This window comes from Rhinolophus ferrumequinum, chromosome 14 (assembly GCF_004115265.2).
Source record: "Rhinolophus ferrumequinum isolate MPI-CBG mRhiFer1 chromosome 14, mRhiFer1_v1.p, whole genome shotgun sequence".
Lineage (NCBI taxonomy): Eukaryota > Metazoa > Chordata > Mammalia > Chiroptera > Rhinolophidae > Rhinolophus > Rhinolophus ferrumequinum.
The window spans coordinates 66,465,001-66,479,509 of NC_046297.1; the positions used below are offsets into that span (position 1 = coordinate 66,465,001).

Below are 14,509 nucleotides of genomic sequence, written 5' to 3' on the forward strand. Positions count from 1 at the left end.
GATAAAGAAAGGCAAATTTGTATTATGAACGATAATGTACATGAGTAAATGGCTGATAGAAATTCATAATACAATGAACAAATCATAAAAATCAATAACAAAAATAAACAACACAACAATAGAAACCGAAAATAATAAACACAAGCAAAACAAACAAACAAAAAAGCAAAAATACATGGATATCACTTGGCTATATTTCCCTATCGGTCCTTAAGCTCTGGCCGTTCTCTCACAATATCGTTATGATTAGAAATGCCAGCGCATATGCCATATTTGGAATCTAGCTTGCTCTCAAAACGCTGGCAAAGCTCCTACTTCACTTGGGTGTTTTCAGTCTCATCCTGATTTAGGTAGGACAAACCACCCTCCACTCTGAACACGGAGAAGCTGGGACACAGTGGTGTGAGGTGTCTTGCTCAGGTCACAGAGCGTCCGTGAAGGGAAGCTGCTACAAGACAAAAATGGGCCTGGGTTGTGCTTTTCAGAAAAAGTTACCTTTCAAGGCTCTGCTCAGCATCCCGTTCACTAGCTCTGTCAGGTTCAGTTCTGACAGATCGACCGACCTTGCAGGCAGCTCTGAAAGAGATTCGAAGATAATGTCACCCGCTGGCTTTTGTTGGTAACAGAAAAAGTTCCTCATTTCCAACGTCCAGGCAGACGAGCCTCCTCTTTGGGCATTCACTGAACTCACACCCTATTCCAGGCACAAGGAGTTTGAAGATAAAAGGCAGTGCCTGCTCTCAGCAGGAGACAGCCAATGGCATACATCGTGACAAGACAGAGTAGAGGAAAGAAGTCCGGGTGCAGCACAAGGACCCCCTATTTTAGGGAATATTGGATCTCTGTGGAGAGGGTAGAGATTGGTGGGGAATGTGCACATATAACGGGAAGCCCTAGGAAAGCGTAGGATTCTCAACATGCTGCTGTATTTGGGAAGAAGCACCTTGTCTGACAGGCGCTCAGACCTGGCTGGGCACTGGCGTCACTGGAAAGATCGTTTTAATAGCATAATTCTGATGACTGGGCTCCAACCTCAGAGACTCAGATTTAGTTCAGCTCTGGGATGTGGCCCAGACATCAGGACCAAAATCAATCATCGATCAATCAGCCATCGTCCAGATGTGGATAGTATGCAGACAAGTGCCAAGACACTGCTTGGCTAAAATCCACCCTTATGAGAATACCTTAACATAATAGAGGCCATACATGACAAACCCTCAGCTAATCTCATAACTAACGGGGAAAAACTGAAGCCCTTTGCTCTACATTCAGGAACACGACAGGGCTGTCCCCTATCACCTCTGCTTTTCAACATAGAGTTGGAAGTCCTTGCGAGAACAATCAGGCAAGAGAAAGAAATAAAAGGCATCCAAATTGGGAATGAAGAAGTTATATTATCACTCTTTGCAGATGACATGATGCTATATATAGAAAACCCTAAAGACTCCATCAAAAAGCTATTAGACACAATAAACAAATACAGTAAAGTTGCCGGCTACAAAATCAACATACAAAAGTCCATTGCATTCCTATATGCTAACAATGAAATCTCAGAAATTAAAAAAAAAAAATTCCTTTTGCAATTGCAACAAAAAGAATAAAATACCTAGGAATAAACTTAACCAAGGATGTGAAAGACCTATATGCTGAAAACTATAAGATATTTTTAAAAGAAATTGAAGAAGACACAAAGAAATGGAAAGACATTCCGTGCTCATGGATTGGAAGAATCAACATAGTTAAAATGGCCATATTACCCAAAGCAATACACAGAGTTAATACAATCCCCATCAAAATCCCAATGGCATTTTTTAAAGAAATAGAACAAAAAAATCATCAGATTTGTTTGGAACCACAAAAGACCCTGAATAACCAAAGCAATCCTAAGAAAAAAGAACAATGCTGGAGGTATCACACTCCCTGATTTCAGCTTGTACTAAAGGGCAATGATAATCAAAACAGCATGGTACTGGCAGAAAAACAGACACATAGACCAATGGAATAGAATTGAGAACCCAGAAATAAAACCACATAAGTATGGACAGTTAATTTTTGACAAAGAAGCAAAAAACATACAATGGAGAAAAGACAGCCTCTTCAATAAATGGTGCTGGCAAAGAATTGGAAAGCCACATGCAAAAGAATGAAACTGGACTGCTGTCTGTCACCATGTACCAAAATTAATTCAAAATGGATCAAAGACTTAAGCATAAGACCTGAAACAATAAATTGCATAGAAGAAAACATAGGTACTAAACTTATGGATCTTGAGTTCAAAGAGCATTTTATGAATTTGACTCCAAAGGCAAGGGAAGTAAAAGCTAAAATAAATGAATGGGACTATATCAAACTTAAAAGCTTCTGCACAGCAAAAGAAACCATCAACAAAATAAAGAGGCAAACAACTGAATGGGAGAAGATTTTTGCAAACAGTGCCTCCAATAAGGGGCTAGTATCCAAAATATACAAGGAACTCATACAACTCAACAACAAAAAAACAAACAACCCAATTGAAAAATGGGCAGAGAACCTGAAGAGACATTTCTCCAAAGAGGACATACAAATGGCAAATAGACGTATGAAAAAATGCTCAACATCACTAATCATCAGATAAATGCAAATAAAAACCACAATGAGATATCACCTCACCCCAGTCAGAATGGCTATCATCAACAAGACAAATAGTAACAAGTGTTGGAGAGGCTGTGGAGAAAAAGGAACCCTCATACACTTGGTGGGAATGCAGACTGGTGCAGCCGCTATGGAAGGCAGTGTGGAGGTTCCTCAAAAAACTACAAATAGAATTACCATATGACCCAGGAATCCCTCTCCTGGGTATCTACCCAAAAAATCTGAAAACATTTATACATAAAGACACGTATGCTCCAACGTTCATTGCAGCTTTATTTACGGTGGCCAAGACATGGAAACAACCAAACCGTCCTTCAATAGATGAATGGATAAAGAAGTTGTGGTATATATACACAATGGAATACTATTCAGCGGTAAGAAAAGATGAAATAGGACCATTTGTGACAACATGGATGGATCTTGAGAGTATGATGCTAAGTGAAATAAGTCAGACAGAAAAAGCAGAGAACCATATGGTTTCACTGATATGTGGTATATAAATCAAAAACAACAAAAGAACAAGACAAACAAATGAGAAACAAAAACTCATAGACACAGACAATAGTTTAGTGGTTACCAGAGGGTAAGGGGGTTGGGGGGTGGGAGATGAGGGTAAGGGGGATCAAATATATGGTGATGGAAGGAGAACTGACTCTGGGTGGTGAACACACAATGGGATTTATAGATGATGTAATACAGAATTGTACTCCTGAAATCTATGTAATTTTACTAATAATTGTCACCCCAATAAACTTTAATTAAAAAAAAAAATCTGCCCTTCTTCCAGCTATTCCCTGAAGCTTGCAAACAACAGTTGACAAGGTGGAAATAGTGGTGGACACTCTATATTTTTACAAACGTTGACTTTTACAACTTTTACTTAATGTTCAGATCATTGTGTCGGTAAGGTATTCAGAAGACTGGAGAGATGCTTTTATCTCGCCGTGGGGGTTTCGAGTGGGGTCCACAGAAGTGGGAGAATTTGCTCAGCAGCCGAAGCCCACCCACGGAGCCCTGGGAGGGCAGGGACTCACCTGTGGTGTCCAGAAATGCCACCCCCTTTTCCTTCCTCTCCTCTCCTCCAAGGCCAGACACTGGGAAGAGAAAAGACTTCAGGGGAGAAGTGGGGGCTCCACTTCCAGCTACACGTTGTTGGAGAAGCCTCAGAGGCCTTTACTGCAGTGACCCCGAGAATCATTTAATAAATAGGTCAGGGGATTTGGATGCGGCGGGCCTAATCTCGCCCACCCCTTTACTGGGTAGGAAAACTGAGGCTCAGTGAGAAGAAGAAACTTGCACAACTGAGTCCTGGTAAAGAAGGGATCAGAACCTACTTCCTAGAGCGGCAGAGCACGGGCTCTTCCAAAATATCAGGCCACTTGCCCACTCGGCAAAGTTTGTGGTACCAATGAAGAAAATGACAAAGGAAAATTTGAAATGCCAAAGGTGTTCATCCTTTATCATTCAACAAATACTCAGTGAGGGCCAAGCAATACGCTAGGTGTTGGGTGTAAAGAAGTCAGGGGAAAGGACCAGGTGTTCCCGCACCTCCGTGGAGCTTACTGCCTGTGGCTCAGGTAGGAGGAGGGAGATTCACATGTAATTGCACCTGAGGAATGGGATGCTGTGAGCACCTGTCTCAGGGCACCCAACATAGCCTGGGGGACACAGAAGCCCCCTGTGGAAGGGACGTAAAGCCGAGACCTGAAAGACCCTCTGTTTTGGATGAGATGCCATTTAATCACACAGTCTTTGTTACTATTATTGTTATTGCAATGATTCTTTTTCAGGTTACGTTCCAATGGAGGAGATGCTTGTCATGTGTGGTCTCAGCTCCTGCTCCCTACACAAGAATGCAGGACACGGTGAGGCCAAAAAGGAACACCCACGGAGCCATAGATAGGGGAGTCATAGCACTATCTTCTCTCTGGTGGCTGGGTTGGAGACACAGGAAGCAGGAGCCACACAATCTGCAATCCGCAGTCCGCTTCTTAGCCAACCAACCAACCCCTTGCTAACTGCACTCCGCTCTTGCTAGCTCAGCCACGGCAGTTATGTCAGTGGCCAATGGCTAACTGGTTACAGCTGAGGGCCAACTAGTTACAGCGGATGGCCATCTACTACCCGCACCTTTCCACGTGAGGCCGAGAGCCTGAAAACTGCTCTCCGGGACTCTGTCCCCACAGTGCTTAATGCCCATTTTACAGATGGAAAAAAGCAAGTCACAGAGAGGCTGAAAAATGCATGCCCGAGTCACACTGTTACCTGTTTAAGGCTGGCCTAGTTACCTGTTGCACTAAGGAGAGTTCCAGCTTTCTCCTTCTTAACTTCATTTCCAGACACTGAAATAAAAGTTTTCATGAATAAAATAGTATTGTGGGACCACAGCCTCACACAAGCCTTACACGTCACCTTGTACACCACTCCCTTTGAAGGATGAGGAACTTGAGGCCCAGAAAAGGGAAGTGGTCCTGTTTCCCATCCCCGCAACCACCTTTCTTCTTTCTGTTTCTGTGAGTCTGATGGTTTTAGATTCCTCATAGAAATGACATCAGGTAGTATTTGTTCTTCTGCTGGCTTATTTCGTTCAGCATAATGTCTTCCAGATTTACCCATGTTGTTGCAGAGGGCAGGATTGTCTTCTCTTTCAAGGCTGAATAATATTCCCCAATATATGAATACCACACTTTCCACCCACTCACCTGTGGATGGACACTTAGGTTGTCCCCTGCTTGTCAAGTACACTGTTGGAACTCAAATCCAATTAACTGTTGTCAGCTAATTTGGTCTTTCACTGATTATCAAGCTTTCTGGTTAAATATCAGAGTTTTGGGGTTAGGGGTAGGTGGGGGCTATGGATTCCCTTCCCAACAATATGGCTGCGACGGGTGGTGGTTATGTTATGACGAAAGGAAGTCTGGCTTGGGAGAGTCTGGCTCTCCGCGCTCAGGCGCTCTGAGTGACACTCTGCCTGAACGGTCCACTCTGACGTGGCCGCAGGGAGATCGGAGATGGACCTTGCCTGGTACCTCGCCAGGAATCAGAGTGCTCCATACAGGTGAGGAACTAGGACAATTGGGTTCAGATCTCCAGGCGACAGGGATGGTGAACTCGCAGGACGCCTACACCTGCCAAGCCAGAATGATGGGCCCTGTGCCATCTTCTTCACTAAGAACGTTTCTTGAACACCACTCCTTTCATGAAGAAAAAACGATTTCTGCCACTCCTTTTTATAGTTACAAACCCATGGATGGGTTTTGAAAACAATATTTGAAGTGTGAACTAAACACACCTGAAGCAGGACTTTCTGAATAGGATGCTACACAGAAGCGTTTTTCAAATACAAAATATAAAACGATTGTTCTCTTTTTGGATAAAAAGACCACCATAGAAGTATCTTTAAAATAGAAGGTATTAGTACTTTCCATACTCATTTGTGCTCCGTATTTTATCATCTTTTATCGTTTATGATTACCTGTAGAGCAGGAATTGCCATTCCCATGTAAAGAGGAGAAAATTGGAGGCTCAAGTACGGGAAATTGTGATTGAAAAGTACTGTGCTTAGACTCAAGAAATTGGTGCAACTGTTTTCTGGTGGGGAAGGGAAGTGGGGGAGCATTTCAACTTTGCCTACTTGTGTACCATTTGCATTTTGAACCACATGCATGTACTAATTAAAAATAAATAAAATTTAAAAAAATAAAGAGTAATCCTCATCTCCCTTCCCCAAATGAAAAACACACCAAAAAACTATTCAGTGTGTTTACCAAAAAGTTAGGAACAGAAATGCAAGCCCGTGACTCCTGTGTCCTTCATGTTGCAGTGCATTCACCATGTTGCTGCACAGCCAGTTTTAGACCATCAGAAAAGAAACAAAAAGGCAAAGAAAGATGGCATTATTACAAAAGTGATGATGGCACACAACAGTACTTCCCATTATGAAATCTTCTGTTGCTAATAGAATGTCACAGTCTTCGGATTTAATAAGATTATGAAAATCCAGGTGTTCCATGAACCATAAAGCAGTGACTCATATGAACTATGACTGTCAGAGCTTGAAAGACAAACACAATCTCCATTTTACAGATAGAGAAAGTGAGGCTCCGAAAAGCCAAGGAATTTGCCCAAAACAGAGTGAGCTAGAGAGGAGCACCTACCCATTTACCTGTTGCAGGTAGGAAGGTCATGACCTTTTCCTTTTTTGCTTCTTTAATAGCAGACACTAAAATAAAAAAGTTTTCATCAGAACGATTATAATCCAGAGATGACTCCGAGAGAATTTATCCAAAGTACTCATTTTAAAGATGAGAAAATTATGATCTGGAATGGTGAAGTAACTTGCTTAAAATCCCACATGTGGTTTGTTCATTCATTCGATCATTTAGTCATCAAATATTTGTTGACCAACAGTAATAATACTAATAATCTATAATGTTATTCAGCACTGGTCTTTGATAGACAAGTGTGTTAGATGCAGGGATAGTATGATAAATAAATGGATACCGACTCCATCCTTTTGGAGCATATAGTCTAGTTGGAAAAGCAGACATCAAGGAAATGAAGACTCAGGATATTATTACAAACAATATCAGATACTTAGAAGGGCATTTTGAGGGTGTGTAACAGGGAGTTTGATGTAATCTCAATGATCCGAAAGCTTTTCCTGGGATGACATTCAGCTGAGACCTGAAGGATGAATGGCATTTGAGTAGGTTAACCCGCTGCGGGGTTATTCAGTGCACAGATAACAGGATGTGCCCAGGATCTGAGATGTGCATGAGTATTACTTTGAAGAACTGAAAGAGGCAGCAGTGATGGAACAGGAGAATGCAGGTGATGGGGGATTGTAGGAACTGGGAGAGGCAAGGTGAGCAGGGTCATGCAGATCGTGTAAAGGACTTCGGATAGGAGCCCAAAACAAGTAGGACATCATTGAATACTATTTTTGAGGTGGGGAGACATGAGGGAAGAACTTGGAAGGTGATGTAATGAGACACAAAAAGATCACTCGGGCTGGTGAGAATGGATCATGGAGAGACAAGAGGAGAAGCAGGGAGCTGGTTTAGAGCTCCAGGAAAGAGCAGATGATGCTTTGGACAAGAGTTGTAACCATGGAGGTCGCAGATAATTCTGTTGCATAAATGGGACTTACACTCAAAAAGCCAAAGGACAAAACCAGAAATCGGGAATTTATTATTGCCATTTCACTCAAACTCACTTAGGATTCTGGCCTGAGATGTTGGCTGCCGCCAGTCTCTAAAGCACAATGAATACCCAAACTTAGAACAGCCACTTCTTGACCCACCTGTGTTCCAAAGGGACAGGACACATGCTACGCCCATGCATAGCCTCACTGGAGGACCGTGTACCAGGAAGCCTGGCATATTCGTGATATTCTGGACCACCTGGAACAAGCAAGCAAGCCCTGGAGGAAACAGTCTGGATTACTATCCACACGAATGCAGAATATCCTTGAGAACTCTCACGGGTGTCATTAGAAACACAATCTATAAAAGGCTTTGTATAGTTAGGGTAGGTTAGGTTATGCTGAGGTAACAAGTTAACTCCACAAGCTCATTGACTTAATTCAACAACAAAAGTTGATTTCTTGTTTGTCGCCCACAGTCGCTGCAAATTGGTGGGGAACTATGCTCCAACAGTCACTCAGGGACCCCAGTAAATGGAGGCTCCACTGTCTGAGAGTTTACCATCTTGTCCCTGTAGCCTCCTTAGTCACTGATTCACTGTGCAGTGGAAAGGAGAGAGCTGGAGGATTATGCACCAACTTTTAAACGCTCTGGCAAGAAGTGACACACTCACTTTTATTTACAGCCCATGCCAGAATTACTCATGCGGCCCTACATAACTGCAGGAGATCTGGGAATATGAGAGGAGCGTGCGTGCATACTCAGGGAGAATCAATGTCTTTTCCATGGTTTTTCTGGTTGTGTAGAAGGGAAATGCCCTTCAAATACAACATTGCTGCTGCTTATAAATAGGAAAAAATTTAATATACGAGGGTACGTGAGTGTTCACACCTTCTTTCCTTCTCTGCAGCAATGTGTCCCAGCAATTCTCCTGAGAATTTGCTGTGCAGAATCAGCATGACAGTTAAAGCTGTAAAGCTGAGACTAATAAGAATAATGGTGACTATTTCCCGAGTGCTTCCTGTGTGACAGACACCACACAGAATGCTGTCTGACGTACAATATCACTGAATAACTATAAAATCTCTGTGTTGGTATTAATGTAATGCTCATTTAACATGCAGGCTGCGCAGACTTGATTTGAAAAGAGCAGAAAGTTGCCATTGGTAGAGAATTAAATAGATCTGGAAGGTGAACTGGGGAGGGGATAAAAAGTCAAGAGAAAGTAGGGTTGAGGATAATGTCTTAGGAACTAAACATCTTCATGGTAAATTAAATTTTAAGAAGTTCTGCTGTCCATTTGCGATGGACCCGCCTTTGGAATTTTATTGAAAGATACTTCAATAAACATTTAAAATGCTTTTTAATTACTGGTAGACAGTCAATGGTGTTTCTTCTGGACAGAGACAGGACTTACAAAGGAACTAGAGTCTTAAACATTTCCTTCTGTAAATCTGTGTTTTGTCAGTTGAATTTGCAGGACCCCAGTCCCTACACCTCAGAGGGTAGAGGAAACTCTTTTTTTCCTCTCCAACAGTATAATGCATAGCCTTCAATTTGGAGTATCATCTCTGTTATTTCTTCTGCTTTTTGATTCTTCTCTGTTATTTTACCATCTCAATCACCCTGTGAAATGATTATTCTATTATACAAGAGAAGGACCTGGGGAGCAGAGGCGAAGTACCCTGTCATGGTCACACAGCTTGTAAGTGGGACAACTGGGATTTGAACTGTGGTCCCTCAGATACAAAAATCTGTGTTCTTTTTCACCATGTTCTACTCTACTCCCCTGCCCTTCAAAATACCATCCTGGACTGCCACGAACAGGTTTGATGTGGAAAACAAACAGAATTGATCATTTCAAAGCATTTTGGTGGATGGAAGGGGTTAGAGAGCCAGTCCCACTCCTGGAAGAAGGGCTAAGAAGTGCTGTTGTGATCGATAAGCCAGGATTCTGCTCAACAGTCTTGTGAAATAAATTCACAATATGTGTGTGTTTTATTGGCAATAGCCCTGGCGCCGGGAATGTGAATGGTAAGAACAAAGCTGTGAGAGCCTAATTCAACATTGTGTTCCTTCCAAGTAATTAGGATCACCAATCAACCAAAGTCAGTTTAGCCTGCCAAGTAAACTTACCTTCCACACTGTACTTTGCAGCTGAAGGATGCCCAGTCAGACACAGAGTTAATTCCAACACTCAGTAGAGAGGTGAACACTCACTGAAGTGCTGTCTCACTTGGGCCACTCACAGGAAATGCTACGCCTTATGTACAGTATGGTGGTCCATTCACTCAGCAACCTTCAGCATCCGTATCAGCTCCCTCTTCCTGAGAAGGACTCAGAGGCTTGGGATGACAGACAACTTGCCCAAATCCTCAAACAGGTGAGTGGCAGCCCCAGACTTCACACTCAGGCAGTCAGCTCCAATGCCTTTTCAAGGATAGTTAAGGCAGAAGAAGAGGTGCAAAATCTAATATTTGTTGACCATCTGACGTATAATGAATGTTCCATGTGGCAATCCACTGGTCCCTGAAGCAACCCTACTTAGTTGTGATTATCCTTATTTTATAGTTTGAGGAAACCGAGGTGTCATGTAGGATCTCTGGTCCCGCTCCCCGCACAAGAACGCAGGGTATCGTGAGGCCAAAAAGGAACAACATGGATACGGAGCCATGGATAGGGGGTTCATACCACTATATTCTCGATGGCAGCTGGTCGAGACACAAAAGCAAACATCCGCCAGTACCCTAACAAGAGGTCTTCCTGCACCCCAATCTCGCTGGCGGCCAGGCAAGACACAGGAAGTAGGATACCTACAATCTGCAATCCACCATCCGCACTTGCTAACCCCACTTGCTAGCTGCAATCCGCAGTCTGCTTCTCTGCCAACTAACCAACCAACCAAATCCCCTTGCCAGCGTAGCCATGGCAGTTCTATTAGTGGCTAATGGCTAACTGGTTACAGCTAAAGGCCAACTAGTTACAGCTGATGGCCATTTACTACCCGAGCCAGCACTTTTCCACGTGAGGTCGAGAGCCTGGAAATGCTTTGCTGGCTCTGTCCCCACACAAGGTTCAGACAAACAACTGGCCCAAGGGAACACAGCTGGAGAGCTCAGGTTGGGACCCCCATCTGTTGGCAGCCCAAATCCCTGATTTGTTAGCCACTGACTAAGAAAGTATGACTTTTTAGCTGCTGCCTTGCTGCTAGCCATTTTTTAGGGCATTTTTCAATCCTCATGCCAAGTCTTGGGATTAAAGATCATGTTTCTTTTATCACAGCTGTGAGGACAAGCCATCCTCCCAGCTGATGACTTATTAAGATTCTAATCAGTAGATTAAGAGGAAAAAAAATAAATAAAAGAAACAGACTGTGGACTCGATAACAAGATGGTGCAGTAGGTAAATACTGCTTACCTTCTCTCATGACCACATCAAAATTACAACTAAACTACAAAACAACCATCATTGAGAATCACCTAAAATCTTGCTGAACTGAAGCCCTACAACTAAGGACGTGCAAAAGAAGCCACCTCAAGACTGGTAGGAGGGGCAGAGACACGGAACAGGCTGGCCCCACACCTGCATGTGACCATTAAAGATCAGGAGGGATATTACCTCTGTGGAGGTCCCTCCAACCCCCCAGAGGAGTAAGAAGTCCCAGCCCCACCCCAGCTCCGGGTTCCGGTGCCAGGGAGAGAAGTCCCCATAATTTCTGGTTGTGAATACCAGCGGAGATCCTGACTTAGGAGACTGAGGGCAGCGGCATTCCCAGGCACTGCTCTTAAAGGGACCGTGTGTGGACTTACCCACCAATGGAATCACTCGCTCTGAGCTCCAGCGCTGGGGCAGCAGCTGTAAAGGTGGCAGGGACAAATGGTGGGGAACTAAGTCGTCTGGCTTGGGACGGGGGCTGGAGAGGCAGCTTTCTCCTGGACAGAGGTGCTGGAGGAGGCCATATTTCTTTGCTGAGCGGTCCCTCTTCCCAGCGTGTGGACACAGGTGGCCACCATATCTGAGTCTCCGCTGTTTGTTGACCACACCCTGTCGATTCGAGACTCTGCCCCACCCAACTTTCAGGCACACCCAAGCCACTTCTAGTGGCTTTTTCGTATAAACTGCCCGCCTTGGCTCATGCTGCAGACTTTCCTAGGGTCTCTCAATGGTTTTCAGAACCCAGACAAGTAGCATCTGGCTTGAGCGTGTCCTGTACGTCTGGCTGAGCAACCCTAGGCCAGCACTAGTGGCAGCCGGCCTTGGTTCGAGTCTTGGCCTCTCAAGGTGCTTCCAACAGCACAGTGGCAGCCATCTGTGGATTCCTTTGTGGCTCCTGCTGGGTGGCCCTGGGTGGGGCACAGGCTGTAGCTGAACTTGACCTATAGCAGCGGATTCCTTCCAAGGTGGTCCTGGGGCTGGTGCCCCCAGTGGCCAGCTTCAAAACGAGCTGGAGCATCACCTAGCCACTTCCAAGAATGACGCACTCAAGGGGCAGATTGGGCAGGCACCAGAGTCCTGCTGAGACAGATCCTGCTCTTTAGGATCAGCCCCTACACAACCACCCTTCCACTGTAGTCAAGGTCAGTCCTCACAACCAGTTAGCCCAAGGGTCAGTCCCTCACATTGATGTGCAATTATCAACCAAGGTTCAACTACAAGAGGAGGGCACACACAACCCACGTAAGGGACACACCTGGAATGCCTGGCTCAGGTGACCACGAAGACTGCACCACTGAGCCCCACAGCACACCTACTACATAAGGCCACTCTACTAAGACCGGAAGACATAGCAGCCCTACCTGATACATAGAAACAAACACAGGGAGGCAGCCAAAATGGGGAGACAAAGAAACATGTCTGAAATAAAAGAGCAGAACAAAACTCTAGAAAAAGAACTAAACGAAATGGTGACAAGCAATCTACCAGATGCAGAGTTCCAAACACTGGTTATAAGGATGCTCAATGATCTCAGGGAGAACTTCAACAAAGAGATAGGAAATATAAAAATGGAGATAGAAAACATGAAAAAGAACCAGTCAGAAATAAAGAATACAATAACAGAAGTGAAGAATATATTACAGGGTATCAATAGTAGATAAGATGAAGCACAGGATCGAACCAGCATAGATATAGAAAATAAGGGAGCAGAAAACACCCAACAAAAACAGCAAAAATAAAAAAGAATGCAAAGAATTGAGGAGAGTTTGTTTCTCTGGGACAACATCAAGCATACCAACTTTCGCATTATAGAGGTATCAGGAGAAAAGAGAGAGAGCAAGGAATTGAAAACCTATTTGAAGAAATAATGACAGAAAATGTCCCTAATCTGGCAAAGGAAATAGATATACAAGCCCAGGAAGTGCAGAGAGGCCCACACCAAAACACATCATAATTAAAATGCCAAAGGTTAAAGCCAAAGAGAGAATCTTAAAAGCAGCAAGAGAAAAGCAGTTAGTTACCTACAAGGGAGCCCCCATAAGCTGATTTCTCAACAGAAACTTTGCGGGCCAGAAGGGATTGGCAGAAAATATTCAAAATGATGAAAAACCAGGACCTACAAGCAAGACTACTCTACCCATGACGGCTATCATTTAGAATTGAAGTACAGATAAAGAGCTTCCCGGACAAGTAAAAGCTAAAGGAGTTCATCACCATCAAACCAGTATTACGAGGAATCTTAGAGGGACTTCCTTAAGATGGGAGGAGGGTTAGGGGTGGGTGAAAGGGGGAAGGGATTAAGAAGTACAAGTTGGTTGTTACACAGTAGTCATGGGGATGTAGGGTATAGCATAAGGAATATAGTCAGTAATATTGTAATAACTATGTATAGTGCCAGGTGGTACTAGTCGGGGGATCACTCCCTAAATTATATAAATGTCTCACCATGTGCTATACACTTAAAACTAATACAAAATAATATTGAATGTCAACTCTAATTGAAAAATTTAAAAAGGGGGGAAAAAGATCAGTAATATTGTGATAGTACGGTCGGTCCAGTGTCAGATGGTTGCTGGCCTTACAGTGATCATTTCTTTAGCATAGGGAATAAAACCAATAATGTGGTAATGACACTATATAGAGCTAGGCGGGTACTGTTGAATAACTTATGATGCACACTTGAAACTAATACAATACTGTATGTTAACTGTATTTTAATTTAAAAAATCTTAAACAACTAAATAAAAAAAATGAAAGAAGCAGACTGTGATTGAGGGGTGGAGTTTAGTTGAAGTGCAATGTAGATAGTGGGTGGTAGAAATGCCCAGATTCCTCCTGTTCCTCTCCTTCAGCATCCAGGAACCCAAAGCTTGGGAATGCTAGCGGATGCATTCCTTAGCTGGCTTCCTTCTTTGGGGAGGAGAGAAACCGAAGGGTTTTAAAATAGCACCAATATAGGACTTACCTGTCTCCTGAGCGGGATAAATGACTTCAAAGAGTTTAAGCAACCAGAAAGATTAATGGCGAAGTCAGAGCTGTGGGGTTTATATGAGTTTTTAGTGAAAGATACAGAGGGTGGGGGTGGGAAAAGACGTGATAACTTTGCTTTAAATCCTCTGGGGGAAAAAATGGAATAATAATCCTACCAAGAACTCAGGGCAGTGAAATAGGATCAACGTCACTGGAGAAACATGCCTGGGCTGTGGGCTGAATAGCAACTATGAGCCGCATGACAAAGCAGCGATTCAGCGTGGGATGGGAAATCTCTTCTGACAGTAATTATGTATATTGAAGGA

The 14,509-nt window shown here is 43.5% G+C and overlaps 1 protein-coding gene across 1 annotated transcript in view; it reads right to left on the bottom strand.

Moving 5' to 3' along the window:
• Window positions 1–14,282, bottom strand: part of HHLA1 (HERV-H LTR-associating 1) — a 34,899-nt gene extending 20,617 nt beyond the window's left edge. Inside the window, exons 1-6 of the mRNA XM_033126443.1 lie at window positions 14,179–14,282; window positions 7,937–8,056; window positions 6,797–6,853; window positions 4,920–4,973; window positions 3,666–3,725; window positions 496–576 (exon numbers count right to left, since the gene is read on the bottom strand). Coding sequence (XP_032982334.1) covers window positions 496–576; window positions 3,666–3,725; window positions 4,920–4,973; window positions 6,797–6,853; window positions 7,937–8,015 — 331 coding nt within the window. The 5' untranslated portion in view covers window positions 8,016–8,056; window positions 14,179–14,282. The remainder of the gene's footprint in view (window positions 1–495; window positions 577–3,665; window positions 3,726–4,919; window positions 4,974–6,796; window positions 6,854–7,936; window positions 8,057–14,178) is intronic.
• Between the last annotated feature and the right edge of the window lie 227 nt (window positions 14,283–14,509).